This window comes from Sarcophilus harrisii, chromosome 1 (assembly GCF_902635505.1).
Source record: "Sarcophilus harrisii chromosome 1, mSarHar1.11, whole genome shotgun sequence".
Classification (NCBI taxonomy): domain Eukaryota; kingdom Metazoa; phylum Chordata; class Mammalia; order Dasyuromorphia; family Dasyuridae; genus Sarcophilus; species Sarcophilus harrisii.
Genome location: NC_045426.1, coordinates 73,993,501 through 74,019,040, shown reverse-complemented (window position 1 = coordinate 74,019,040; position 25,540 = coordinate 73,993,501). Strand labels below are relative to the sequence as shown.

The following is a 25,540-nucleotide window of genomic DNA, read 5'->3' as shown; positions in this document are numbered from 1 at the left end:
AATTATTGTTCTAAAAGAAATAATGAGCAGGCTGATTTCAGAAAAACCAAGAAAGACTTACATGAACTGATCCTGAGTGAAGTGAGCAAGACCAAGACAATGCTGTACATAGTAACAAGAAGATTATATGATGATCTTGGTTCTTCTCAGCAATGCAGTGATTCAAGGAAATTCCAATAGACTTGGTATTGAAAATGCCATCAACATTCAGAGAGAACTCTTGAGACTGAATATGGATCAAAGGGTAGTATTTGCACCATTTTGGTGTGTTTGCTTTTTTTTTTTTCATGATTTTTTTTTCCTTTTTGGTTTGATTTTTCTTGTACAATATGATAAATATGGAAATATGGTCAAAAGAATTTCACATATTGAAACTATCAAATAACTTGTCTTGGGGAGAGAGAAAGGTAAAGGAAGGAAAAAGAAAACATTGGAACACAAAATCTTATGAAAAAATATATTGAAAACGATCTTTGCAAATATTTGGGAAAATAAAATTTTATTGAAAATTTTAAAAGATTAATGTAAAATTGTTTTACATGTAATTGTAAAAAAATAAAATACCATTAAAATTAGAGTAAGAAAAATCACAAGAGTCTGAATTATTGATATTCTTATAATAACCCTCTTTTTTGGTGTCATCATAAAGTCTAAAATGATCTTCCTCCTTCTCCCTCCATCCATTAGATATCTTGAGAATTTATTCTTCAACATTCTTAAGTGTTTTAAAGTTTTTTTCCCTTTTGCACACCTTATTTGTGTATATATATATATATGTATATAATAACAATAACTTCTATCCTTTTTATTCTGGATTATTTTCATTTCTTCATGATGGATTTCTGAAACTTTGATATTAGAATCCATTAAATTTTTTTTTTGTTGAGGCAATGAGGCTTAAGTTGATTTGCCTAGGATCACACAGCTAGGAAATGTTACATTAAATGTCTGAGAACAGATTTGAACTCATGTCCTCCTGACTTGAGGGCTGGTGTTCTAACCATTATGTCACATAGCTGCCCCTTAATATTCGAATCCAAAGGGAAAGGAAGGCTCCTCTGTCCTGATTGTGAACAGAGTTTGTTATAACAGTATAGAACTTTAGAAATTTCCATCTGTTTATTGTCTTTCTTCTAACTACATAATTTAAATCCCCTCAGGATGATTTTTGCTAAATTGAGTCATCAAATTTTTAAGTTCATATGATGCATCTTGATTTTTCTGAAAAATACTGTTCATAATTTTCATTCATCCTTCTCCATAAGAGTTTACAAAAACAATGAAAAATAAATATATATGTTAAACTTCCTTAAGAAATACTTATATTCTTTATTTATGCCCATAAGGCAAATAGGTGATGTATTGGATAAAGATCTTGAAACTAGGAAGACTTAAGTTCACATCCTGACTAGCTATGTGAGTAAGTCATTTAATCTTTGTCTCATGGGGATAATAATGAACATTTACTTCAAGGCATTGGGATGATAAAATGAGCTAATATTTGAAAACACTGAAGTGCCATATAAACACTAATTTATTTCTTTATCCATTTCCATTGAAAGGCATGTATAGCTCATTTAAATGGTCAGGTGGACCCATTTTTGTTATTTGCCTTTTTTTCTCATTTTAATTCTTTATTGTTAATTTTATTTTTAGTCTTAGAAATTGGCATTGTAATGATACTGACATCTGATGCAAGGATCACTCCCACAATAGCCAAACATTGTTTCCTACCTGCTAAAATAGAAATAATTTCTTTTTGATTGATGCTTTGGAGTATATATGAGGCCCTGTGTCTACCAACTTTCTTCTCTAGATAGTATTCTTTATATATACTGTAGAACTGTAGGTTCTCCATAATATGCAATCTTTGCCCCCTCTTTTCTTACTCAGAAGTCATATCTTATATTTTTTTCCTCTTTTGTCCCCTTGACCTATATTTGCATTAAAGTTACTAAGCATCTAAGTACAGTAACATTCATTTACTTTCAACGATCTTCATAAATTTAATATAATTTACTTACCTCTTTAATGACTATGAACTATATTGATACATAAACTATAATTATTTTAATTATGGTATTTTTGTCATGATTTATTATGAGTAGTTTATACAAGGTTTTCAAATGTCCTATCAAATCATGTTTATTGTTTCACAAGTGATATTCCTCATTTGGAAAATCAAAGGAATTTCATCAACTATTTTATTTGCCTCTCAAAGGAAAACTGAAGAGTAAAGCTACTTAGCTTCAACTTTATTTTCTGGTTTTATTTTTAGCTTAAAGAACAATAGATAACAATCAGTTATTCCATATCTATTTGTATATCCATTTCTTGGTGAATGAGTAGTTTTCATGTTTAGTGGACAAAATAAAGAGCTAAGTTGTGATTCTTAGTATCTTGTTATCCTTTGAAAAGCAACTTAGAACTTAAAAAATGTATTTGTTTCATGGGTTGCTATGGTAAAAAAAAACCATAACCAAAGTGGACATTGTGCTAGTGATGTCTTACTGAATATAGCTAGTCCTTTGAAAACATCAACAGTCTGTAGCCAGGACCCTACTTAGAGTTTTTTTTTTTCCTAGTGCACTTACTAACTCTGGGTTTTAGTTAAGTCATTTGACATCTCTGAGGTAGAGCTTCCTGTTCTATAAAAGAGGAAAACAGAAAGTATTGCTGAGAAGGTAGGGTGGTTTCAAGGAAAACCCATTATAAACCATAAAGTACTATATAAATGAAAAGTATTATTGTAACCTTCTCTCCTCCTCTTTCCCTGACATATACCTGGTTACATGAGTGAACTTTAAATTCTTGTTAAGTTTTCATTGACCATTCCTCCAATTTCCCTTAATACTTGTACCCAAGGTAGTGATTTACTAAACGTGAATTTGATACATTTTTTTCTTTAACGCTTAAAGAATAATTCATGAACTTAGTAGGGTCTGGCACAATATGCCTTTATCCATATTTAGCACAAGTTTTGTTTAATACACTTCATTCTGTGCTTAATTTAGATAATTTAGACAGTGTTTTCTATTTTTTTTTTTCATTTTTAGGAAATGCTTACGATAGTACTGTAAACATTGCATGTGTCATTTAAAGTTAAATTTTAAATTAAATAGTTGGTTAGTTTAGATAATAACATCTTAAGGATCACATGGAGCTTTAATATTGTTCAGGAATAAACCAAGAAATGCCTTGAAGGAGAAATACAATATTCTGAAGATGAAGAATTCAATTGTGTCTTTTAAAAAATCATTCCCACCTTTTTCTTTTTCTCTTTATAGGGATGAAATGATCCTGTCTTCTTCTAGTGCTGCGGACATTCCTATTGGTTACTGTCCCCAGAAAGATGCCTTGGATGAGTTTCTTACTGGCTGGGAACATCTTCATTATTACTGCAGTCTGCGTGGAGTTCCCAAACAGGATATCCATAGGGTAAGCATCCTTTGAGAAAAAGAACAGTTGATAAAGATATCATGGGCCTTCTACAATTCACAAATGAATTTTATTTTGTTGGTGAAACCATCTGCTAAAGATGAAAATTCACTGTGTTAAAAATCAATAAAAATTCATGTCTGTGTTTGACCATGTATAAGATTCTTCTCTAAAATATAATATTTTCTGGGAGCAGGTTTCTTGGGGGACTTCTGGAGGCAGCCTTAGTTTCAGTTCAGTGTAATCACCCCAAATGCAGCCAGGAGTTAAAGTGCAATTCATTTATTGTCTCTTTCCAAGTCTTGTCTCCTTCCTTGAGCCCGGTTAGCTTTCTTAGAGGTCTATCTCTCTCTTTGGTTCCAAGAGCTCGTGCCACTAGTCCTTTGCCTCTGCCAGCTTCAGCCTCCAACCAGCACAAAAGTGGAAGATGGAATGAATCTATTTTTTCTTCCAAGAGCTTCTAGTGGGTTTGTCCTTGCTGGCCCTGAGACCTCCTCCTTTTATGCTCCACACTAAGTATACACCAATCATTATATCACTAGGAAATCATTATTTGTTGTAGGATTAAATCAATGCTAAACTGTATTTAACCACTGTCTCCTCAATTCCACTCAGTACCCTGTTTCAAGTTCTGGCCCATAACATCTCCTTGTAAGATCAGATCAATCATACTGAACCATGCTAAATTAGATAATTATTATCTCTATCAATTTTACTGTCTTAATACCTTGTAAGAATCCTCCCACCCACGCACTCATACATATCTATGTAAAAATGATAAAATGTTGGGGGATTATAGTGGTATATAATAGTAGTATATATCATGGTATAGAAGTCCTGGTTTTGCCACTTATTTACTTGTGTGATGTTGGGCAAGTCATTCCCCTTTCTAGACCTCAGTTTCCCTTCTAACAAAATGAGGGATATTGAATAGATGACCTCTAGGTTTTCTTTTGGCTCTATTATTCCATGGTTCAGTTATAAAAGGCGGGAATCTAGTTGAATACTAAAGACAAGGATGGGAATGGAGGTGAAATTGTTGATATAACATCCTGGTGTTTGGAGTGACAGCTTCTTGACTCTCTTCCTTTCTCTGTAGCCTCAGGGGAATGATGAAAGAGAAGTTTTTGGACTGCATGTCACTCAATGTCAGAGACAGATACTATAGGTGGGCAGGAGTGAGAAGGAACTGCCCATCCCCATATTCTGTGTGTTCACCAGTGCTCACTAGAGTAGAACAGAATAGACAGGCTTGACTGATGAGTCAAAAAAAAGTTTTAACAGGAAATCCTGGAATGACAGTTGTTTAAAACTCATTTTCATCTCTTCTATCACTCCAGTGGTTAATGTCTCTTAGACTTCTGGGGAAGGCTTAGTGCATAGACGCATGATACATATATAGATAATTCCCAATTAAAATATGGAGGAAACTGGAGCATTTTCAGCCACACAGGCATCAAACACACCAAGATTCTTCTACTTTTTGACCATGATAATGAATTCCTATGTTTTTATTTTTTGGAGGGAGGGGTTCAGGCTGTATTGCTTATTCACAGTGAATAAACAAACAAACAAACAAGCAAACCAAAAAATCCACCTTGAAATAAAACCAGGAAAGATTTGGTCTTTGGATAAAAACACCACAATTCTTATTGCCTACCATAATAAAGAAAGGACAACTGTTCATCCCCATACAGGCAATATTACCTCCCACTCTAAAAATCTGCTTAATATTCAGGGCTAATCTTCTGGAAAGTCTTTCATTAGGTGTTTATTATTGTCAGCCCCTCTCATTAGCTTTTGATTAAGGAAGTCAGATGTTCTGCAAACACAATGAACATGTCCTTTTGTTGTAAGAAAAATGTTTAGAAGATAATTGTTATTGCATTAAGCCTTGGTGATTATTTTCTGTCATCACTACTAAATGACAATTCTGCTAAATCACCTAATAGCACATCCTTATTGTATAATACACCTAATAAAATTTTTATTGAACAGTAATTAGAAACTAGCTTCATCCAGAGCTCATAAAACAGCAAATGAATTTTTTTCAACCATTATTCCTATCTATTCATATATTTTTTCATAAGTCACTAGATAGCAGGAATTAGTACTCCATAAAATTATATTAAATAAAATTAAAGTGATAAAATCATAGAATATTAGAATTGCAAGAGACCTGAGAGATCAATTAATTCTATATACTTATCTCACTGATGACTTAAAAGAAGTTCAGCAGAGGCAAAATGGTACAGTATTGATGAACCTATTGAAACTATGCAGTATATATTTTAGTAGACTTGTTTGGAATATTTGGATGCTGGTTTAGATGTAATGTAGAATCTATGGAGGGAAATAAAGTGAAATTAGTTTGGAGAGCAATAGGTTGACTCCTGACTGAAAGTTACTGCAATAATTCATGCAAGAAATAATGAAGGTCTGAACTAAGATGGTAGCTATGAGAGTGGAGAGAAGTAGACAGATGTGAGGGATGTTGTAAAGATAAAAATCATAGGACTTGGCAGCTGGTTGTATATAATGAGGGGGTAGAGAGGGAAGATTTTGGGATGATTTCAAGGTTTTAAACTTGGGTTTCTGGAAGAATGGTAGTATCCTTAATAGGAATAAGGAAGTAGAAGAAAACTGGTCATTAAGTGAATGAAATAGTGATAGGCCTTTAGGGTAATAGGTAATCTTTGAGCATGATAGAGGATGAGGAGGTAGAATTATAAGAGAAAAATTGAGAAGAGAGCAGATGATACTACTTGAATGATGTGTGGGGACTAATGAGAATGAGAGGAGGCAACTTGAGAGCTGGAGAACTGGAGACAAGAGGTTTTTTGTTATTTAAAAAAAAATCATTCCCAAGTTTCTTCTATCTCAAAGATGCTTCATCTTGACTTCAAGCTGTTTTCCGATAGTTTTCTTTCCTTATTTTGCCAGACTCAAAGAGAATATAAAATGTACAAATATATATATATATATATATATATATATATATATATATTTACACACACACACACATCTATCTATCCCCACACTTGTATGCATACATATATACACACATACATACATCACATATATATATATGCATGTATATCTATCTATTTAAATCTAGATCTAGATATGTTTGTGCTGCATATTCTTCACCTTTTGGACATTATGATTTTTCAAAGTTTACCACCAAGCACAATTCCTGGCATATAGGAAGCACTTATATTCTTGATTAATTGAATTGATGGGGCAGAAGTTAAGAAAAGGTAATCCTCACAATCACTTTGCTTAGGATCTCCTGGAAAGAGACATATGAAACTCAGGCAGCTATCCTGATATTTGCCATTTTTTTCTCCTTCTTGACCATCTGGTCTGCTACTCTTTAATCAATGCCAGATCATTTCCTGAAACATTAACCTTGACAATATGATGTAACCAGGTTGTTTGTTTTTCACTGTCGACAGCAAAGCTTCTAGCAGAGTCTGGAAAATATACCTACTCAAATTGAAAATAATTCATCAACCAGAATGTGATTAGTAGTAGAGAATGGAAGGGCCATTTAGTGGACAAAGCTGTTCTCTGGGGTCTGATGAAACCCCCCAAAATAATTGTAGACATATAATTAAAAAGAAGGACACTCTCTTACAGAAGTGCTTGATCTTGGAGGGCGGTCAGATGATGTGTCATTATTTTTCCTTTTTAGAATAGAGAAGGGTCCAAATTGTTTTATTTACAATGCCCATTGAAAAATGTTTGTTAAATGATGTACTACTTGGCATGAATAACCACTTTACATTGGTTCCCTTTAGATTTTTCTCTACCTGTGCGTTGCAATTTTATTTGTAGATCAAGATAGTTTGTCCTGATTTTCATCTTTTCTCTCACTTTGAATGAGAAGCATATGGTAAATTAGAAGAGGGATCTGCACTGATTTAAAAGGCAAAAGGAAAATTGGGGGACATAGAGATAGAGAGAGACAGAGAGACAGAAAGTCAGAGACAGAGAGTCAGAGACAGAGAGACAGAAAGGAAGGGAGGGAAGGAGGAAAGGAAGGAGGAAAAAAGAAAGGAAGGAAAAAATGATAAAAAAGAAGGCAGGAATGGAAAAGAAAGGGGAAAGAAAGGAAGGAAGGAAGAAAAGAAGAAAGGAAGAAAGAAAAAATAAAGAAATGATAAAATTAGATTAGTTCCTTAACTATAGCTTTTTCCACTGATTATTTTGATTTAAAAGATGTTCATGTTCTGTGGAGCTGATTTAGACCAACTCAATGCAATAAAAATTATTAGGCATTTAGAATGTTCAAGGTACTGTGTTAGACATTGGAGATTCAAAAATATAAATAGAGTGATCACTATCATCAGGATATCATTTCAATAGAAAGAATATGACACAAACAAAGTCAAATATAATAAAAATTAGAGTTTTGTTGGGGGAATAATGGAGAATTACATATAAAATATTTCAGGAAAATTTGAGAAATTATTTAGCACAATGTGTTGCTTCAATAAGTAGATGGCACTAGGAATTTCAAGATTAAAAAGCACAGCAGAGAACAAATATTTAATGAGTGTCTATATATTATTCCTGGATGTTAGTATTCCTGGATAAGGAAAAATGCAATGACAAGAAAAGGAGAAGAAGGTGAGACTCAAAAGAAGAGAAAGAGAAAACTGGCATACATTGAATATTGAACTAATTCACTAATTTAAAAGTTCACTTTTGGCATTTGTGTTGGTTTTAAGATAAAACACAAAATAGATTAAAATTGTCCTCCAGATTTTTCTTTCCTTCCACTATTTCAGAGCCTTCTTACTTGATAAGGTGGTAATAATTGATTAATTTAATAGCAGATCAATGCTAATGAGTAAATAGGATAAGGAAAAGATGTAGTTCCTTTCCTTGCCCCTACCTTTTTCACACATGCACAAAATACCTTTGAACATGTTCTGTCTTTCCAAGTAACGATTTATATATTCAAGAAGAAATATCTCCATCTTTATTTTCAGATCTTAAGTTTTGCATTTCATGGTAGGGATCTCAGGCCAGGTAATGCATTATGGCAACAATATATTGAATTGATAGTGGGAATTTTAAAAGATAAGTCTTTGTCATACTTAGCAAAAAATATCACAATGCTAAACTTGTGAGGAGCATCCCTACATAACTTAATTGTAAAGCACCTTCATGGTTTTGACTACATGTGAAGCTAATACTGATTGCTTAACCAAACTCACAGTGGCCCCTCTGCAGGGATTTTAGCAAAGTATCACAACTGTTTAAGGGTCATTCTATTTATAATATGCTTCCTAGAAATTTCTTTGATAGGAAATATATAAAACATCATAAACAGTGGTTGACATTATAGAGCTCTTGTTTTCAATTTATATGAGATCAAGAAATGTGTATTAAATATTTCTTACTTCTTCCATTAAGATATTCTTCCATTAATGTCTTACAGTGTGAAAGTTTTCTTAGGTTCTCAAAGGCTTTGACAAGAGAGTACAAATCTGGCAGGTCCTTCCAGCTATAGGACCACGTATAGATTTTAAATTCCCTGTCAGATGATAGGCCTCATTAATTCTGGAGAAGATTATCCCTAAATTATCCAAAGAATAATGAAAATTTTAGTCCAGTCACTCTGACTACTAAAGAATGGAGAAACTGTGACTGAATAGGTGGAGCAACTACTCCCATTGACATGACCATGGATCTTTTACAGAATTGCAGAAGGTCCTGTGGCACCATTTGTCATCAATTATTTCTATTCAATAATGCTTTTACCAATGAATTTCTTGTCATTTTGCCTCTTATTGTTACAATTACTGTGGTCCTCTTATGATAAGAATATCTAATAATCACAGGGTTCCCTTCCTTTCATCACAATTTGGTGATATCCCTAAGCAGCAGCTTCTCAGGCAGAATGTTTTTCATTATCTATGACAGAAAACCATAAGTCAGAAGATGTTGCAAAATGGGATTTTTTGTTAAAGCTTCTTCAATTTGTTGACTTTCTGAAAAGAGTCAGACTTCTAAAGAATCTAACACATCTATGCCTTATTCATGAGCAGAACATCAATTTTTATTACTTGATTGGCACCTTTCCTTAACTTGGGATTCCCTGAAAAAAAATCATTGAAAGAGATTCTCCCTCATATCTCAGTTGTTTCTGCAAATGGGGGAATATGACCAGCTACTTTCTGAAGATAATCACAATGTTTATTTCCTTCTGAAATCTCTAATATTGCCTATGATTCGCTTGTCTAATTATTTCTACTCATTTCTATCATCGGTATACTTGGTATAAACAACCAACTCTAGAATACTCGTTTACTGATTTAATTATATAATGAGGAGGAAGATAAAGCATATGATTCACATTTTTAAAATAAAGTTAGCTATTATTGATGAAATTAACAGATAAAATCTATACCAAGATTTAAAAGGGGAAAGAGAAGTAAGGGAATACACATTTATTAAATTTATGATGTGCCAGGCATTGTGCTTTACAACTATTATGCCATTTGACCTTTACAATAACCCTAGGAGGTAGATGATTTATGATTTTTATTTTACAGTAGAAGGAATAGAAACAAAGAGCAGTGAAATGACTTGTACAGGACGACATAACTATTGAGGTTCTATTTGGATTTTAAATCTGGTCTTTCTGATTTATACACATTTTAATATGCTTTGCCACTTAACCATATCCTAAAGCAGGGGTTGGGAACTTTTTTCCTGCCAAGGGTCATTTGAATATTTATAACATTATTCATGGGCCATACAAAATTATCAATTTATAGAACACAAACAGTAGGAGATTATTGTACCTAGCTTTCAGCTCATCATCCCTTGCAGTTGCCTTAGCAAATGATTTTTATGGGCCTTATAGGCCGGTAGGCCAGATGTTTCCTACCCTCTCCTAAAGGAAACTTCCTAAAAAAAACAATAAAAAAGGATTCCAGTTGGGAAAAGGGAAATGACAAATAAATAGATTTTGAATAGCAGTATGAATCTGAAGGAAGGTTACTTAAAAAAAAACCCTAATCAAAAGGAGACTATTATCATTATAGGCAATTATATCCATAATGTCATTTTCTTCAAAAAATCCTCTACTATCCTGGGGAGAAGTAGAAGTAAGGTCTCTGAGACAAGTTTGCTGCAGTAAAAGATAAGATTCTCTCAACAGAGAGCTTGGAGAGCAATAACTCAACTGGAGAGCAACAGGAGAAAGCCTTGTAAAGGTTTTTAACACCGGGATTACAAGTGACATGCTGAGTGCCTGTGGCCAAGCATCTGTATCTTTTGAAATTTTCAGAAGTATCATGATGAGAGAAAGCAAAAGTTCCTTGGGAACAAAAAGGGCAAGGTTTATATAATTACCTATTATAATCAAGTTTTAGTAAAGAAAGTATGTGGTTCGATGAATTTTGCAACTGTTAGTTTACATTGTGTCTCCTTTGTGGATTGTTTTTTTATAGTAAGTATTCAATATTCTACAATTAGTAATAATCAGAAGTGGGATTTAAACCTAGGGACTCTGATTTCAGAGTCGTTGTATGAGATGTATTTAAGAATACTTTTCATGGAATGGTTTTAGAATAGCAGTATGGATCCTAAGGAAGTTGTTCTTTTCTTTTTACTGATTTAGCAAAGAGACTACAATGATAGCAGTCACTATTGGTTTGAGAAGGAAATAATACAAAATAAATATAACTTTCTACTTGAAGTAGAAAGTAGCTGGTCTTATTTTCACATTTGAAGAAATATATGACTGTAGAGATTTGCATGGTTTTCCAGAAAAACCCAAATTGAATCTAAGGAACCAAGTACCAGATAAACAAGTAAAAATGAGTTATTTGAGTTCTGCTCACAGATAAACAGGTTAACTTTGTCTCTAGTTTTCTTGTAGGCTCACTGGAGTAGGAATAATACTTAATAAGAGAAGAATCGATGTGACTACTAATTTTACACAGAAAACTAGGCTAGTTTAAATATAGTATATGTTGCAGCAGGAAAGGGCACAATAAGGGCCCTCTCTCTGCTTCATTATAGGGAAGTACACCAATAACAATTTAAAATAGCAACAGAATCATATAGTACTAATTTCTTACTTCATTGAATCAACTCATTCATTTATTAAGTGCTTATATGCCAGATCATGTGTTAGATCTTCTTATGATTACAAAGACAAAACAATTCTTGGCCTAAAGTAGCTTATATTCTACTGGATAGAAATAGAATGTCAACACATAAGTACTTTACAAATCTATTCTACTCAGCCTTGATTCATGGAAGATTCACTGAAAAGTTTAGCATTTAAGTCATGTCCTTAACAATGTTTCCCATATTTTTTATTAAGTTGTGAACGGATGTCCATGTTATATGAACATTAAACTCTGACCACTGAAAATCAGTGAACATTTTTCAGTTAAATGTAAATAAAACTTTCAATAATAAATCAGACACTCCTTTAATAATACAATAATGCATATATTTATTATTATATCAATGATAATTAAATATATGCTCTAAAGCATATAAATAAAGATTATTAGAATATTATTTGTGCATCTAAAATGTTTATTGGGGACAAGTAGGAGAAGGGATAGAAGGGAGCAAGAAGATTTTAGGATCCTGGGTCATATCCTACCAAATAAAACTATGAGACTGTCCTCTGTCCATCTCTTCTAGCAGGTCTGATTTTAGAGAAAGGCTCTGCCCTATCTTAAGCCTAGTCAGTCCCAGGAACAAGTCCCTTTTCTGTCCACTTTCAGATCTAAAGGATGGAGAAGTAGATTCCAGAGAACTCTAATTTGTTACCTTATGAGGATAATAATAAGTTATTGCCTTTTCAGGTTGTTGTGAGATGATCAGACCAAAAATGGTGAAAATATTGTATAGATCTTAGTTGTTATTGTTAATAAAATACAGAAGCTATTGAGACAGGCTACTCAAAGGAGGTATGAAGATTGTGGCAAAGTAGCAGGACATATCAACTACATTTCCACACAGTATAAGCATGTAGCTCATTCCATGATAATATTTAACACTAAGATATTGGAAGGGGGAAGAAGCATCAGATTTATTTTAAAGGATAGAGGTTAGTCTTATCCTAGTCAGGATGCTCTCTGTACTCCTAGATGCCAAAGTAGGCTTTTTAACTTTTATGAAATTCCTGATCTGTAACATAAAGTTGTGTAATGGTTGAATTAGACTTAGTGATGCATAATAAAAATATTAACTATCCTGCATACAGAATCTTTGCATTAGTGGATTTTATATGCTTCATGGCTATTCAGGGACATCTCTCCTCTCCTCATCCTTCTCCTCTTGCTTTCCCTCCCTCCCTCTTTCTTTCTTTCACCTTCCCTTTCTCTCTGTCTCTGTCTCTCTCTCTCTCACTCTCTTTCTTCCTCTTTCCTCTCTAATTAGGAAAATTAATGGGAGCTATGTATTGAATATCCAAATAGAGTCATTTTCCAGAAGACAGCTAGATGGTATAGTGGATTCCCTACCAGAGCTGAAGTTAAGAGGAAACGGATTTGGCATCTAGGTAATAAATTGAATAGTTCTGGGCTTGGAGCCAAAAAGATCTGAGTTCAAACCCAGCCTCATATTCTAACTGTGTGAACCTGAGTAAGTAACTTAAACTCAGCCTTGATTTTCCCATCTGAAAAAAATGACTATAAAATCATACCTATTTCATATGGTTGTTATGATAATAAAATGAGACCTTATTTTAAGCTTCTTTGCAACTCTTGAAATATGGTATAAATGCTATTATTATTATTAATTACATCATGTCTCAGATATATATTAGCTATTTGGTACTGAGTTAGTTTGGTACTGAGTTTGTTAGTTAGTTAGTTAACCCTTTAAATTCAAATTTTATCTTCTATAAAATAATGTTAATAATAACTTCTTCCTCACAGGTTTGATGTGAAGAACACTCATTCTATCCACAAGTTTGTATTAAGCATGTATGTGGTATGCCAGACACTGTGCTGAGCATTGCTGGCACAAGTAAAGGCAAAAGGCAGTCCTTGCTGTTAAAGAAGTTTATATAGATGATCAAATGAAGGAACATATAAAGTACTTTGCCAACCTTAAAGTATTTTATAAGTATTGGCTATTAGCATCATCTTCCTGATCCCCCTCAGAAGAGGTCTCCTTAAAGATCTGCATGGCTCCTAAACTGGGACTTGAAGCAAAAAAACAAACAAACAAACAAAAAAAACTTTTGATATCTGAACATTGTGTTCCTGGTGATGGAAACAGCATATGTGAGTGTATGGAGGTGAGAGAGTAGAATGAAATAGGGAATAGCTCATAGTCTTGTTTCCACCAACTCTTGATTCCCTTTGATAATCATTAGCACTGTTAATTTGCATATGTTTTTGCTAATTGGAAAATAATTATTTCATGTTTAGAGAGAAATTAAAATTTTAATTTAAATTCATAATTTCATTAGATATTTATGAAACACCCGCTATATTTGGGGCATCTTTACTATAGACAATAGGCATAAAAATACAAAAATGAAACAGTCCTTGACCTCAATGAGCTTACATTCAATTAAAAATTTACATGTCATAATATTGTTGTGATATGGGAACCACCTGCCAGTGGCTGCTGGAGGTCTAATTCAGACCTATAGAATGAATGGTTCTCTTCATGTGAGAGGATGATGATGATGATGATGATGATGATATAAGGAGACTGAGAGTCAGTTGCTGTTCTCTGACCTCCCAACTGAGAGGCAATTGCGTTATCTGAGCTCTCCTTCCCTCTGCCTCCAATTTCTTTCCCAGTCCACAAGCAATACCAGTGTTAGTAAAGGCTGCCTTGCAACTCCTTCAGATGTTATGAATCACAGCTGTGGAGGCTCTCAGAGAATTGACTTGCCCCTTCACTTAGGTATGGTCCTTAACAATAAAAAAACTTTTTTTTGATATGATTCATATTTTTATTTATTTTTTAAACACATATTGCTTTATGAATCAACACTTTTAAAATTTAATATAATTAAAGTTGTCCATTTTGTCTTTCAAAGTACTCTCTAATTGTATGGTCATAAATTCCTCCCTTCTCCAAAGATCTGGTAGATAAATCATCCCTTATTCTCCTAATTTGTTTATGGTATCATCCTGTATGCCCAAATCATATAATGAATTTGACTTTATTTTTGTATGGGGTGTGAGATGTAGATGTGTTCTGAATTTCTAATTTTGCAGTTTTCCCAGAAATTTTTGACAAATAGTGGGTTCTTATTCCAGAAGCTGGAGTTTGAGGGTTTATCAAATACTAGATTGCTATGGGCCTTGATTATTGTATCATGTGTATCTAATCTATTCCACTGATCTACCCCTGTATTTCTTAGCCACTATCGAAGGGTTTTGCTGATTGCTGCTTTATATTATAGTTTTAGGTTTTGTACTGCTAAACCACACTACTTTGTATTTACTTCATTAATTCCCTTGATATTCTTGATCTTTTTTCTTCGGTTGAATTTTATTATTATTTTTCTAATTCTATAAAGTAATGTTTTGGCAGTTTTATTGATATGACACTGAACAAGTAGACCAATTTAGGCAGGATTATCATTTTTATTATATTAGTTCATCCCAGCCATAAACAATTGATATTTTTCCAATTGTTTAGATCTGCTTTATTTGTATGTGAAGTGTTTTATAATTGCATTTATATATTTTTTTGGGTTTGTCTTGACAGGTAGACCCCCAAGTATTTTATTTTGTCTATAGTAATTTTAAATGAAATTTCTCTTTCTATCTTTTGCTATTGGGCTTTGTCAGTAATATATATATATATATACATATATATATATGTATATATATATATGTATGTATGTATACTGATGATTTATGTGGGTTTATTTTATATCCTGCAACTTTGCTAAATCTGTGAATTATTTCCAGTAGGTTTTTGGACTATTTTCTAGTATTCTCTAAATGTATCATCATATCATAGGCAAAGAGTGCTAGTTTTATTTCCTCATTGTCTATTCTAATTCCTTTAATTTTTTTTCTTATTGCTAAAGCCAACATTTCTAGTGCAATGTTGGATAATCGTGGTGATAGTGGGCATCCTTGTTTCACCCCTGATCTTATTAGGAATGTGTGCAGCTTTTCTCTATTATAAATAATGTTTATGGAAGGTTTAGGTAGATACTACTTATTTTATAGAAACCTTCCTTTATCCCTGTGCTTTCTAATGTTTATAGTAGAAGTGGGTGTTATATTTTGCCAAAAGCTTTTCTGCATTTATTGAGATTATCATATTATTTTTGTTGGTTTTGTTAATGATATGGTCGATTATGGTAACAGTTTTCCTGATATTGCATCACCCCTGCATTCTAGGCACAGATCCCACTTGGTCATAGTGTATTATCCTGATGATAAGTTGCTGCAATGTCTTTTTAAATACTTTATTTAAAACTTTTGCATAACATTCATTAGGGAGATTGTTTTGGCTCTTCCTGGTTTAGATATCAGTGCCATAATTGTGTCATAGAAGCATTTGGCAGGACTCCTTCTTTACCTAATTTTCTGAATAGTTTACATAGTACTGGGATTAATTGTTCTTTAAATGTCTTGTGAATCATTCTGGCCCTGAAGATTTTTTCTTAGGAAGTTCATTTATATACAAGTCACAAGATGTTCAACAAGAGAAGCTTACATAACGTCTTTCCTTTAGGTTGCTGGAGAACTTGTTCATAGACTACATCTTGAGACTCATATTGAAAAACCAGTGAATACCTACAGTGGAGGAACTAAGAGAAAACTATCTACTGCTCTGGCTTTGGTGGGAAAACCTGAAATTCTCTTACTGGTAAGAAGTGTGAATGTTACTAAATTGATGTTCTTTGAAACATGACCCATAATGAAATTGTCTGTTTAACTTGCAATTCTTTGTTAAATAGAAATGATAATATTTTTGCCCAGCTATGTTTACATAAATAAATGAATTTCAGTTTTTATTGATTTTACATATTTTCTTAGAACCAACACTGACCAAAAGTGCACCCTTAAATTGGTGAATATGTTCAATATACAATGTATCCCAGTTCCTTCTTTTTCCTATTTTAAGTCTCATATTCTTTTCTTTTTATTGCCAAGGTTTTTTTTCCTTAAGCAGGAGTACTACATGGTAATATGTAATACAGACACTTATTAAATATTTGTTCACTCCATTATTGTTTTATATTAATATATTCCTAGTTCATCTAGTCATACATATTAAAACTCTCACATTTCCCTGAAATAGTTTTCTGGAGCCCTCCTTTATCACCCAATCTTTTAAAATAGCCTTTTATTATACTTGAATAGAAACATCTAAATTATGCATGTTAAGACCCAGTTGAGTTATTTATATATAATAAAAATGCTAAATTTAATTTCATCTTTTATGTCCTAATGAAAAAAATGCTGCATTTCTTTGTGATTTTTCTAGGACATTAAGAACACTAACATGGCACAATAGAATTTAAAATGTTGCTAATCTGAAAACATTTTCTTTAGATAAGTGGATCTAACTAAAAGACATAAGTTAGTTGGTACTTGTCATTTGTTCATTATGATCACCAAATGTCAAATTTGATTGGTCTCAGCTTCCCAAATTAATTAAGGACAGTAAAGATCATCATGATAATTTAATGCAAGGGAATATCCTTAGTGTTTTCTGATCCTATAATTATAAGCTTCCCTTGAACATGATAAATGAGAGAATGGGGGACTAGAGATTCTTTCTAAGAAGAAATAAAAAATCCTTTATCCAATTAAAAATTACTGTAGCTATAAATATACTCATAATGGCAGTTAAAAGAGTGGATAAATCTATTAGGTAAATATATTTTAATGGCTATTCTATAGTTTTAGTGCTAAAAAGAGACTTATTGGAACCCTGAAATAAGAACATTGTTCTTATTTCAGTGTAGACATTCCTATTATTGGCTATGTTTTCAAACGTTACATAGCCATAAATATTGGCTATGTTATTTCAAATGAAATAACTTTTAGAATTTGAAAAAAAACCTTAATACCTATTTAGTCTGGATGCCTGCTCTCTTACTAATTCCCATTTTAACATAACCCATCATATTCAGGCATCTAGGTTGTATGGAAAACCCCTAATAAGGGGAAACTCATTATCAACTAAAATAGCATAATGCCTTAGCATTTTGCTCATAAATTACAATTGTTTTTAGGATCACAGTTTCAGTATAAGTTTATAATATTGTCAGCTATAACAAATCATTGAACATTTAGCTTAAGTGTGTGCATTTCTGGAGGGAGTAATATATACAACTGGAATCATCTTAAGAGCAAAACAGACCTATCCTTCCAAAAGTTTATGCAGAATGGAAGATGTTCTATAGGGTTAGATGAGGACAATTGTTATGCCAATTTTCATGAAAAATAAAGAAAGTAAAATATCTGAAGAAGGCCTAAAAGTTTGACTTGGTGATTTGGCAAAATTTGCTAATGTATTATTAAAATAATGGTTGTCTTGGGGGAAACAATATTTACATAGTGCAGCATGCATAAATGACTCGAGAACAAGTCATCAAAATAGAAAATAATAAGTCATGGTAGATTAATCTCATTTTTCACAGAATACTAGTAAATACTAAGGTTATTGAACATTTATTAAATGTATATATTGCATACTTTTGAGATTTACAAATGATGAAAAGCCAGGATAGATAACCAAACACCTGAGATGGAAAATTGTATAAAGTTCTCAGTACATTCCCTAATTGTTATGTGATTATTGTTTATAAGGCTATTGATTTACCACTATTGATTTACCAGAAGATTAGAAATCTATCTTTACTGGTATTCTGCTTAATTTTCGCTAAAAGGAAATATTCCGAGAATATATTTTTTCAAATTTTAGGAAAATTTTCTACATTAGTACTTCTCTCAATTGCCTTAGTACTTAATATAAGTTTTTAATAAAATGTTTTATGATTATATTTAGAATTAGAATTAGAAACTAAAGCATTACTTTAAAGCTGCATCAAAGTGATAGGAAAATAGCTGCATTTATTTTGCATAAAACCTTTAGTTATCAGACAATAATTCTATCATCTACTTTCTTTTTGATTGTTGTAAGTGAGTTAAATCTTAAACAGGGGTAAATCTTTACATTTTAGAGCATTTTTTTTTTGTAATTTGAAAATTCTATATTAGATCTAATTGTTATGATATCTCCAAAAGGCTTAATAAAATGTAATCAGTTTTTTTTTTTCATTTGTAGGTAGGCATAAATTACTGAAGGGAGTAGAGTTAATAGTAAATTTGTTTCCACATCATCATATGACTAACACCCAATTAAGTGATAAATTGGAGAATAAGTTGTGTCCTGTAATGTCTTACTACAAGAACAATAATAAACATTATGAACAGTGTAATCTTAAATGGGTGCAAAGAATAAATTCACAAGTACAAAGTGGAGAGCTATGATTAAATAGTTTGAATAAAAAATATTTGGGGATTCTTAGTAGGGTACCACCCAAATATGTATTATTCCATTATTCTATATGAGACGAGGTAAAAGAACCTAGTGATGGTAAGCTAGCCAGAGAGAAGATGGGAGAACATAATAGTTTTCAAATATTTGAAACACTAAAGAATTAAATTAATTTTATTTAGTATAAGTTATAGAGGAGGACAATTAGACTTGGTAGGGGAAAATAATTTCCATAACAATTAGTCATAAAAATGAACTGGATTGGGTTTCTTCCCACAGGAAATTTTCTAGCAATGGCAAAATGCCAATTATTGGCTTGTTAGAGGAGATCTTCAGTCACATATGAATTAGATTAATTGATTCTGAGATTTTTCTGGATCTTTAATTCTGAACTTCTTTCAATTAACATTTTTGGAAATGATATGAAATCATTGTTTAATGAAATCTTTAGCTTTCTATAACATATATAAGCTGCTTTTACTTAGCAACTTAAAATTTTAATAATTCATCAAAGTAAAGGTTGCAAATATTATCATCCATTTTGATGAATAAGAATACTATGATTCAGAGACTAACTAAAATTAAAAGATGGTAGAGCTGTGATTTGAATTCATAGTAGTTTTGCTCAGAATTCAAACTTCTTTTTTTTTTTTCCTGTCAGCTATATTTCCCCCTTTAGGCTATTTTGTAGACTACATTCAGTACATTAATTTCTTGCTTAATGAAATGATGATCACAAAAATGTAGCAGAATCTCAAAAGGTTGTGAGGAAAATACATGAGAAAAAGTTGCAATATAGGAAGTATAATAAATATGTTTAGATAAATCATCCAAATTATACTAATAGTCTTACTCAACTAGCATTTATTAAGAACCTACTATGTACCAGGCAACATACTAAGGTCCAGTGATACAAAGGAAGCAAAAAATAATAATTCATACTCTTGAGGAGCTCCTAGTTTAATGGAGAGACATGATAACAACTATGTACAAATAAGATTTAACAGTATGAAGTGAAGAAAATCTAAGAGGAAAGGAACTCAAATTAAAATTAATTAAGAAAGCATCTTATGTATGAATTTTCGGTGAGACTCAAAGGAAGTCAGTGGAATGAAGAGATAGAGATGAGGGATAAGCTAATGAGAACACAAGAGTCAAGACTAGAGTCACTTCAAGAAACAAAAAGAAAAGGAAATTTCTAAATTCAAAAAAATTTATAAACAGTTTAGAAATACTTCTTTAAATTTTTTGAAAAACATCACCTTACCTTACATCACATATGTGTTTTGTTTTATTTTTACATGTATATAAACTTTTAAAATTCACATTTCTCTATGACTATTTTGGGGAGAGAAAATGAGAGCAAAAGGGAAAAAGCCATGATAGAAGAAAAACAAAAAAGCAGAAAAAAGTGAACATAGCTTGTGTTGATTTACATTCAATTCCATAATTCTCTTTCTGAATGCAGATGATATTTTCTATCCAAAGTTTATTGGTATTACCTTGAATCACTGAACTGCTGAGAAAAATAAAATATTCCGCAGTTGATCATTGCACAATCATGCTGTTATCATGTACAATGTATTCCTGGTTCTGCTTATTTCACTCAGCATCAGTTTATGTAAATATTTCTAAGTCTTTCTAAAATCAGCTTGTTCATTTTTTAAATAGAATAATATTATCCTATTTAATTTTATATACAACAGCTTATTCAGCCATTTCCCAATTGATGGGTATCTATTCATTTTCCAATTTTTTGCTACCAAAAAAAGAACTGATATAAATACTTTTGAAAATATGGGTTATTTTCCCTTCTTTATGATTTTATTGGGATACAGATTCACTAGTGGTACTGCCACATCAAATGCCATAATATACACAGTTTTATACACATTTGGGCATACTTCCAAATTGCTCTGCAGAATGGTTGGATCGTTTTACAACTCCACCAACAATCCATAGTGTCCCAATTTTCTCACATCCCCTCCAACATTTATCATTATCTTTTCCTAACATCTTAGCAAATCTAATAGGTGTGAGGTAATACCTCAGAGTTGTTTTAATTTGCATTTCTCTAATCAATAGTAATTTGGAGCATTTTTTTTCATATGACTATAGATGGCTTTTATTTCATCATCTAAGAATTGTATGTTTGTATGTTTTGACCATTTATCAATTGAGGAATGACTTGCATTCTTATAAATTTGACACAGTTCTTTATATATTTTAGAAATGAGACCTTTAACAGGAACACTGGCTATAAAATATTTTTTTTCTCAGCTTTGCACTCCCCATTTAATCTTATTTACCCTAAATGCCACCAGACAATTCCAAACACATATCAGGGAGCTGAGATAGGAATGGGGGCCAACTAGAAATTTTATTGTCTACTGAGGCTTGATGACAAATCCACATGAAATGAATGAGGTATTTGTACCCAAGGTAAAAGTGAAGTGATCAAATGAAAAAAAAAAGTATCTGATAAGTGTTTGGTATCTAATATATCTCTAAGATATCTAATATATCTATATCTATCTATCTATCTATCTATCTATCTATATATACTGATATCTATATCTATCTATCTATATTTACATCTATATCTATCTATATAAAGAGAGATAATAGTAGACTTTCCCAAGAGGTAAGTGGTCAAACCAGACAGTTCTCAAATATTTTATAACCACATGAAAGAATGCTACAAATCCTTAAAACAAGACATGCAAATCAAATCACTGTTGAAATTTCAACTCATACTCTGAAATAACAAAAATGGCCATAGTAAAATCTTAGATGGGTTGTAGAAAGATAAGCACTAAATCATTCTTGGTGGATTTATAAAATGGTACAATTGGAAAAATAGTTTGGAATCATACTAGTAAAGTAACTTAAACATCTATACTTTTGAGCCTGGGATTCTATTTTTGTTGTGTTTTAGGGAATGAGAAGGTTATAATTCCAGAGAAACCTGGGAATACTTGAATGAATTGATAGAGTAAAATGAACAAAATCAAAACAATTTATACAATTCAAACAAATAAGACAAACAACTTTGAAAGAAATAGTAACTCTCATCAGTGGGATAACTAATCATGCTTCTGGAGGTTGATGGGGGTAGAAATATCCTGTTATTGGGATAGCACATAATAAGAACACAAAGGATTCAGAATACAGAAGAGATATATGGACATATAGACACATACATACACATATACTTATATACACATACATATATATATTCAACACAATCAATAAGGAATTTGTTTTGCTTAATTATTTGCATTTATAATGGGAATTTTGCTTTTCTTTTCAATATCATGGTATGAGTGCAAGAAGACTGAAAAAATATAATTTAGAAAATCATATTTTTGTTAAAATAAGCTTCCCAAAACAAGACTAAACATTTATTTTAAAGGGGAAAATAGATTTTTAAAAAATATACATTAGCCTGAGAAATTCATGGCAACAAAGCTGACCATGAAACAACTTTTGAAGTGCAAAACTAATAAGGGAACAGAGCCAGACTGGGCTCAGACTAGGGTCATCAAGCTTTCAATACTTTAATCAATATATGTAGATATTTTGCAACTGGGATTAGTTACTATCTCAGAATAATTACTAAAGTGAGATTAAAAATAAGAATAATATTGCCTTGATTGACCACTGAATGACATGAACAATCTTGATGGAAGAGCAGGGAAGAGAGGAGTAATTTAAATTGGGGCAGCACTGTTAAATAATTAGAAAAAAAAAGAGCCAAGTAAAAAGTATATAGAGGAAAAGAGGAAATTAAGCCCACGGGGGAAAAAATCTGTCTTAAACAGGGAGAAGAACCAGGGAGTGAATTTTTACTAAAATTAAAAATTTAATATATTTAATTATCAGAATGCAACTCTGTGTGTGTGTGTGTCTGTGTGTGTGTGTGTGTGTGTGTTTGTATTTAAGGGGCATGAAGGTTGAATAATAATTGATAATAGAAAAATTAATTACAATGCATTTTTTTCTAAAAAAAAAAAAAAGGAAATTGCTTTAAAAAAGTATAATTAGTTCACCAATTATAACCATGAATGTAAAACTCAACTTGATTGACTGTAGGATAGTAGCAAAAAATGTTTATATATTTTAATTTATAGTGCAGTGGTGGGCATTTTGGTATTGAAGCTAGACAGCTGAAGTGCAATCTCAGGTATTGGGTTTCCTCTAATTATCTCTGATACCTTACCCAATTCACTTACTTTCTGGTGGACTTAATTTCCTCTTATTAAGGTAAGGTGGTTTTATTTTTGTAACTTGAAAAGATTGTTCCATCTCTGAATTAATTATGGCCCATTCCTATATACTGGAATCACAGTTCTGACTTCATAAAATCTGAATTCAAACTTAGAAAATTGTGTACTATTATTAAGGTAATTATTGTATTCCTCAAAGGTATTACTAAGTAAATATTAAAATTAATTTTAGCAGTTCATAAGTGAGATATTATGTCAAACAAATTATTTTCAAAAGGGGAAGTTTGATCCAAAAAATTTCTGAAAAGAGACATTAGCTATTGATGGAAAGAATAGAAAATGAAAAAAAAAATTCCAATACCATATTAAGCTTTTATGGATATTAAGTCCTAGGTTATAAAGAAATAGATCCAAAAGGGCAGAAATTTCCAATTCTACATCTGGATCATTGTATCATAAAATAAATAAATATCAAATTCAAGACAGAGCTTAAAAGTATGCAGCTTTATGGTTGTTTAAGAATACTTATAATTCACTTCATTGTCTTAGCTTTGTTTGGCAAAATTTATTCATATCCTGTCAGAGACTTCTTTGTAGAATTCTTTTTTTTTTTCCTTTTTTTTTTTTTTTTTTTTTTTTTTAATTTAATAGCCTTTTATTTACAGGTTATATGTATGGCTAACTTTACAGCATTAACAATTGCCAAACCTCTTGTTCCAATTTTTCACCTCTTAACCCCCACCCTCTCCCCCAGATGGCAGGATGACCAGTAGATGTTAAATATATTAAAATATAAATTAGATACACAATAAGTATACATGACCAAAACGTTATTTTGCTGAAAAAAGGAATCAGCAGGTGGGCATAAATATAGGGATTGGGAATTCTATGTAATGGTTTTTAGTCATCTCCCAGAGTTCTTTCTTTGGCCGTAGCTGGTTCAGTTCATTACTGCTCCATTGGAAATTATTTGGTTGATCTCGTTGCTGAGGATGGCCAGGTCCATTAGAAATGGTCATCATATAGTATTGTTGTTGAAGTATATAACGATCTCCTGGTCCTGCTCATTTCACTCAGCATCAGTTCCTGTAAATCTCTCCAGGCCTTTCTGAAATCATCCTGTTGGTCATTTCTTACAGAACATTAATATTCCATAATATTCATATACCACAATTTATTCAGCCATTCTCCAACTGATGGGCATCCATTCAGTTTCCAGTTTCTAGCCACTACAAAAAGGGCTGCCACAAACATTCGTGCACATACAGGTCCCTTTCCCTTCTTTATAATCTCTTTGGGGTATAAGCCCAGTAATAACACTACTGGATCAAAGAGGTATGCACAGTTTGATAGCTTTTTGAGCACAGTTCCAAAACTGCTCTCCACAATGCTTTGATTCGTTCACAACTCCACCAACAATGTATCAGTGTCTCAGTTTTCCCACATCCCCTCCAACAATCATCATTATTTTTTCCTGTCATCTTAGCCAATCTGACAGGTGTGTAGTGGTATCTTAGAGTTGTCTTAATTTGCATTTCTCTGATTAATAATGACTTGGAGCATCTTTTCATATGACTAGAAATAGTTTCAATTTCTTCATCTGAGAATTGTCTGTTCATATCCTTTGACCATTTTTCAATTGGAGAATGGCTTGATTTTTTATAAATTAGAGTTAATTCTCTATATATTTTGGAAATGAGGCCTTTATCAGAACCTTTGACTGTAAAAATATTTTCCTAGTTTATTGCTTCCCTTCTAATCTTGTCTGCATTAGTTTTGTTTGTACAAAAACTTTTCAGTTTGGTATAATCGAAATTTTCTATTTTGTGATCAGTAATGATCTCTAGTTCTTCTTTGGTCATAAAGTCCTTCCCCTTCCACAGGTCTGAGAGGTAAACTATCCTGTGTTCCTTTAATTTATTAATAATTTCATTCTTTATGCCTAGGTCATGAACCCATTTTGACCTTATCTTGGTGTACGGTGTTAAGTGTGGATCAATGCCTAGTTTCTGCCATATTAGTTTCCAATTTTCTCTTTGTAGAATTCTCATCATCAAAAACTTAGATTCCATCCCTGATTTCCTTTCTCCAAGAGGTGGATTCTTGCTTTTTCTTGTCAGGGTTCAGGCTTCCTCCAAATTATTCATTAACATTTTCCTCCCCAAACTCACATTATACTCCTCCCTCCAACTTTCCAGAATTCTTTTTTTTTCTCCCAGAATTCTCTCCCCATGAGAATTCCTTTAGACCAGTAAATGCTTGCTTGCTTATATTTGAATGTCCAGCACTTAGCATATTACCTGGAATACAGTAGGTTATTAATAAATATGTATTAGTTGATATTAGGATATAACATTTAACAGTGAAATTACACTGGATTCCTGACT

The 25,540-nt window shown here is 32.1% G+C and overlaps 1 protein-coding gene across 1 annotated transcript in view; it reads left to right on the top strand.

Moving 5' to 3' along the window:
* The window catches only part of ABCA13 (ATP binding cassette subfamily A member 13), a 504,928-nt gene that overhangs the window by 439,392 nt on the left and 39,996 nt on the right, over positions 1 to 25,540 (top strand). The window contains exons 56-57 of the mRNA XM_031957225.1: positions 3,288 to 3,438; positions 16,147 to 16,281. Of these exons, the coding sequence (XP_031813085.1) occupies positions 3,288 to 3,438; positions 16,147 to 16,281 (286 nt within the window). The remainder of the gene's footprint in view (positions 1 to 3,287; positions 3,439 to 16,146; positions 16,282 to 25,540) is intronic.